Source organism: Hydractinia symbiolongicarpus, chromosome 11 (assembly GCF_029227915.1).
Source record: "Hydractinia symbiolongicarpus strain clone_291-10 chromosome 11, HSymV2.1, whole genome shotgun sequence".
Lineage (NCBI taxonomy): Eukaryota > Metazoa > Cnidaria > Hydrozoa > Anthoathecata > Hydractiniidae > Hydractinia > Hydractinia symbiolongicarpus.
The window spans coordinates 17,766,553-17,770,531 of record NC_079885.1 but is presented as its reverse complement, the minus strand read 5'-3'; the positions used below and the strand labels follow the sequence as shown (position 1 = coordinate 17,770,531).

General features: G+C 36.9%; 1 protein-coding gene across 1 annotated transcript; it reads left to right on the top strand.

The window, feature by feature from the left end:
- LOC130613390 (uncharacterized) lies at window positions 1-3,142 on the top strand. The gene is made up of 2 exons (XM_057434742.1): window positions 1-644; window positions 1,663-3,142. Exons 1-2 carry the CDS (start codon window positions 363-365, stop codon window positions 1,690-1,692), a joined length of 312 nt encoding a protein of 103 aa, XP_057290725.1. The 5' UTR covers window positions 1-362; the 3' UTR covers window positions 1,693-3,142.
- The last annotated feature ends 837 nt before the right edge of the window (window positions 3,143-3,979 follow it).

Genomic DNA, 3,979 nt, shown 5'->3' with positions numbered 1-3,979 from the left:
GGATCCAAACCCCGTCAATTGGGTCAAAGGACGGGGTTTAAAAATAACAAGTATAGTTTATCTAATTTTCAAATATTTAGTACTAACCAGTAATATTTGGGGCGTGTAATAATGTATTCATTTGAGCGCTCATCAATATAAAAATTAATAATATTGCCGCCGCTGTTGCTGCCGTGATGGCGGATAGAAAAATATGGACCCGGCCCTGCAGGTTTTTGCCGGAGCAATGAGGTTATTCTTAACTCTTATTGGTCTAGAGTGCCGGGTTTGCAGGAGAAGAACACCGGCAGGATTTGATTGGTCATTACAGAAGTTTTCTTAAATTGTGATTGGCTAAAAATCAATACCCTGCAAAAGCCAAAATGCTCACGCTAGTCTTCATTTTCATATCTTCCTCAACATCATTGCTCAACATGGCGTTTAGTTCAGTGAGAGAAGATGTTTTGAAATTATTTCAAGACGAAGATTTGCAGAAATTGATTGAAATATTTAATATTTATTCTGAGAAATGGATAAATTCAAATAAAAATGTGTTTTTAAACACAGAACAGCTTTATGCTGTACTTTCTTGTGGAGAAATTGGTGTGAATGAAGATGAATTATCTTCCTGCATCAGTTTCTTCCAAGAATTGTGTTGCATTGAGGTAAGATTTTATTTTCTGTAATTTCCATTTCTGATTTTTGCTGAACATTTGTTACCATAGTAATTAAGTGTACATCACTATGTCATCACCATGAACTACTTATGGCTAGCTAGCTAGCTACATGTATTCGTGGTTTTTGTTTTGATTATTACTCTTGGAGAGCTAGCAACGGTATCTATGGTAGATAGATAGATAGATAGATGTGCATATTTTACATGGCTAGCCTCACAAATATCGAGGGATATACCCTGTCTATTATTTCCAGGAGGGGCCATGGCGTAGATGGAGAGTCGAGTATTTAATGCTCATTTTGAGCTACGCAGACCCAATTAGAGCCCGCGCTCTACTAGACAACTCCCGGCAACATCCAACGGCCCACACAGTGTGCCATCTTCCCAATTTAACATTCACTGGCCCATGTTGAATCGCCGTCAAGAGGAATCGAACCCCTGTCTCCCGCACAGAGTTGTTTTGATTATTACTCTTGGAGAGCTAGCAACGGTATCTATGGTAGATAGATAGATAGATAGATGTGCATATTTTACATGGCTAGCCTCACAAATATCGAGGGATATACCCTGTCTATTATTTCCAGGAGGGGCCATGGCGTAGATGGAGAGTCGAGTATTTAATGCTCATTTTGAGCTACGCAGACCCAATTAGAGCCCGCGCTCTACTAGACAACTCCCGGCAACATCCAACGGCCCACACAGTGTGCCATCTTCCCAATTTAACATTCACTGGCCCATGTTGAATCGCCGTCAAGAGGAATCGAACCCCTGTCTCCCGCACAGAGTAGGAGAGCTATAACCACTAATCTACGGCGCCACATAACCACTAATCTACGGCGCCACATAACCACTAATCTACGGCGCCACAAGCTAGCTGGGATGTGTGTGTGTGGAATTAATAATGGTTTTGATTCTTCTCAAAATGTTAAAACTTAGTGTCTTTGCTCTGAGGAGTGAATTCTTTTTTAATTTCTCTAAGAAATATTTATTTATTTTTCACTGTTTAGGTCCGAATTATCTGGAAATTGCTTGTTTAGCTCCATATCCTTATGTCTGGTAGGTGATAATAGTTTGACGCAACAGTTAAGGCTACTTGCTTGCATTGAACTTTTTGTCAATTCTGAGTATTATAGTTCTCACCCCAATTTATTTGTTGACAAATATCCATCTTTAAGTCCATCAAATATTTAGCAATGTCAGTATCTCATGCTGCTGTTGCAGGGACTATGGGGTTACTCAGTTGTCACTTTATCCTGCATTCATTTTTATTCATATCAAACCATTTCATTGCAATATTCATTATCATTTAATTGAAAACTGTCAAGAAATAGTAGAACATAGTTGCAGTTGTCAAGTTATCCTGTATTTTTTAAATATAAATATGCCAATGACAGCTAAATTTTTCTCTATTTTTTCCTCATCATTGTATCTTGTTATCTTAATTCTTTACTTCTTTTTTATTTGGCTGTCCATGTCTGGATGACATTTTTTGTTATCCTAGGCATGCTGATGAGCTCTGATATTGAGCGAAACGGCCTATTAACATCTATAAATGATATGAGATAATCTTGTTTCTTTAGTTCATAGGCTTCATATATAACAATAGAAACTCAGCAAGAAAGAGAAGCAACCAAACAACATTGTTGACGATTTTCGTTTTATGCTGTATGAATGACAAATAGCCTTTTTATTTTCAAAATAATTTACAATTTAGATGCGGGAATGTTGTTTTCAGACAATCTAGGATCCTCCAATGTTTAAAAATTTTCTGGCCCCTCAGGCCCAACCATGGTGGGCCTTCGCGTGTCACTAATATAAGTACATTTTACGACGGGGTACATCAGAAATCCTAGATCCGCCCCTGCAGGCCTATTTCTATTCTACCCGTATTCTCAAAGATTCTTGAAAAAATTATGCACAACAGAGTTTTTCGCTTCTTCACCGAGAATTCTATCTTTCGTAAGAAGCAATTTGGATTTAGAAACAGACACTCCACAGAACATGCGATAATGCAACTTGTGGAGGACATTCATCAATCTTTTAGTGATGGAAAATTGACTTTGGGTATTGTTATTGACCTATCTAAGGCTTTTGATACCGTTGATCACAACATATTATTAGGTAAACTAAATGCGTATGGAATAAGTGGGGTAACATTAAAATGGTTTAAAAGTTATCTGAGTGAACGAACTCAATACATAGATATTGGCAGTGACAAAAAAACTAATAAGCTAACAATTAAATGTGGAGTTCCACAAGGTTCAATTCTTGGACCACTCTTATTATTAATATATGTTAATGATCTAAGCAATTGTTCTGAAATCCTAAATTCTATTATGTTTGCAGATGACACTAATTTGTTTTACTCCCATAAATGTATTAATACTCTTTATAAAACTGTAAATACCGAGTTAAACAAATTATCGACCTGGTTCTCTGCTAATAAATTATCACTAAATATAAAAAAAACAAAGTATACATTATTCCACACACCACAAAGAAGAAAGGACTTGCCTATTGCCCTACCTAAACTAGAAATAGAAGGAAATCAAATTTCACGCGAGATATCCACTAAGGTGTGATGCTTGACGAAAATTTAAAGTGGCACCAACACATATCTACGGTAAATTTAAAAGTTTCAAAATCTATTGGCATCCTTTACAAATCACGTAACTTTCTAAACAGACAATCTCTATTACAATTGTATTACTCTTTTACTAGTCGATAAGGCCCGTGGAGTAATCCACTTAGGCAAAAGGACATTGGAAAAATGGGTTGTTTTAGACTTTTTGCTGACGTCAGCAGTGCAAATACACAATAAATAAATTGAGAAACTTGTTTTTGTGTTTCCTCCATAGTGTAGAGCTTACACTGCTGATCAAGAAAATGTTTATAATCGTGTGGTTTTGATGAGCGATTAATGAAATATAAGGGATTAAAATTTTGCTGACGTCAGCAATGGCCCGTCAAAACATTTTTTAGAAATCTGTATACATTTTGCCTACATCGTAAAGATCTTGAAACGCTGATCAAGAAAATGTATAGGGTCATGTACTTTTGACAAACGGTTGCAGAGATACTAGGGTTTAAAGGTTTTTTGATGACGTTATCAACCCGTTCATTCGAAACGGTTTCGGGGACCCAGGCTTGGAAAACTTACCCAAATTGGTCCCAAATGGTCCCTAGTTACCCACGCGGTGAAAAATCATTGACGTCACCACCTTGTTTCCAACTTATTTGGCCTCAAAGTTTTTGGTGCACTATAATGGTTTCATTAATTTAGGATAAGATATTGACGTTAAAGTAGTGCTATTGACGTCGCGC

Bases quoted from the DNA above. Each gene is read 5' to 3' on its own strand.
- LOC130613390 (XM_057434742.1), top strand. From the start codon at position 363: ATGCTCACGCTAGTCTTCATTTTCATATCTTCCTCAACATCATTGCTC. The intron at 645-1,662 runs GTAAGATTTTAT...TTCACTGTTTAG, and splicing joins AAGAATTGTGTTGCATTGAG to GTCCGAATTATCTGGAAATT.